At 16.2% G+C, this 1626-nt stretch overlaps 1 protein-coding gene across 2 annotated transcripts in view; it reads left to right on the forward strand.

Annotated features, from left to right (window-relative positions):
* Nucleotides 1–589: 589 nt before the first annotated feature.
* PRSY57_1246400 (DNA replication origin binding protein, putative) overlaps nt 590–1626 on the forward strand; it is a gene marked incomplete at both ends in the record, with an annotated part of 2192 nt that continues 1155 nt past the window's right edge. The window contains 4 exons of one of the 2 annotated variants that reach the window (XM_020115111.1): nt 590–792; nt 904–1026; nt 1133–1270; nt 1362–1429. In XM_020115111.1, coding sequence (XP_019970264.1) covers nt 590–792; nt 904–1026; nt 1133–1270; nt 1362–1429 — 532 coding nt within the window. The remainder of the gene's footprint in view (nt 793–903; nt 1027–1132; nt 1271–1361; nt 1430–1626) is intronic. The other variant, XM_020115112.1, reaches the window with a different exon arrangement.

Consider the following 1626-nt stretch of genomic DNA (forward strand, 5'->3'; position numbering starts at 1 on the left):
ACATTGTTTTGTTTTCGTGTTTTTCGACATTTTAAAAAGTTTAAAGAAATAATTTATATGATTATGGACATATATAACATAGATGAATAAATAAAATATAAATAAAATATAAATAAAATATAATATATATATATATATATATATATTTATATTGTATAGCCATATTAATTTTAATATTTTTATTTTTTTATTTTTAGCATGCTCTATATTTAAAAAAAAAAAAAAAAAAAAAAAAAAAGTTCCTAATTAATCTTTTATATATTTATACCCACATATTTTCATTTCTTTATATAATTATACTTTGTATTATCTTCATATATTCCGCTTTTTAATAGTTATTCATTATATTATTCATAAAATGCCTGAAAAAAAAAACAAAAAAAATAGGGAATGTATTAAAAATAAATTATTTTATATACCTTAGAAATTATCACTTGACCTTTTTAAAATATTATTATGTGGTATATTTATATATTATTACATTTTGTCCTATATTACACATTTATTTGATAATTTATTTATTATAAATTATAATTTTGTTCATTTTCCTTTTTTCTTTTTTTGTTTTCATTATTCTTAAAAGTTGGAAATGAATGAAAAGAATAATCAAAATAGTGATAAGTTTATAAAAAATAATAATTCAAACAAAGAAAAAGCGAAAAAATTGTTTATGCAAGCTTTAAATCATGAAAGTGATGAAAACTTTTTAAAAGCAACAAAATTTTATCAAGAAGCTGTAAAATTATATCCAAATATATTGAATACATATATAAACGATAATCAGGAAACATGGTACTATTGACAATTCATATATATATATATATATATATATATATATATTAATAATTTCTATTATCTCTATTTTTATTTTTTACTTTTTTTTATTTTTTTTATTTTGTATAGTTCTGAAAAAATTGATGAACGTGACGAAGTGGAACAACCCGAAGAAAACAGTTACTTAATAAATATCCTGTCCAAAAATTTTTATACAATAATAAAATTTTTAGACTTTTATTCCATGCATAGGTTAAATAAATATATACACACGCACATATATATATATATATATATATATATATTATATATAAACATATCTGATTATATAATTTTTGTTCCTTTTTGTATTATACAGATTTCTATTTTTATGTAAGAGCATATCATCATTAATATCTCTTGAAAATGAATACAAACGATTATGTTATATAAATTTAATAAATTGTAAAGAAAAATGTAAATTATATGGAAACTCATACAAAAGGTTTAATGAATTGTAAAATATAAATATTTATTCATATATATATATATTATTATTATTACATTTTTTTTTATTTTTATTTTTATTTTTGATGTTATATTCTTAGGTTATTGTTAGAATATCCACGCTTACGTTTTGACGGTGTTTATATTAGTTGTGTTACTTATATTCGATGTAATAAAATACGCGAAAAAAAAAAAATTAAAATAAAATAAAATAAAATAATAAAGTTGGCTATTTACATGAACGCGTTCATAATATTATGAATATGGAATAAAAAAAAAAAAAAAAAAAAAAAAAAAAAAAAAAATAAAACAAAATTATATAAAATTTTATATATTAATATTTTATTTTTATTTTTTTTTTTTTTT

This window comes from Plasmodium reichenowi, chromosome 12, assembly GCF_001601855.1.
Source record: "Plasmodium reichenowi strain SY57 chromosome 12, whole genome shotgun sequence".
NCBI lineage: Eukaryota > Apicomplexa > Aconoidasida > Haemosporida > Plasmodiidae > Plasmodium > Plasmodium reichenowi.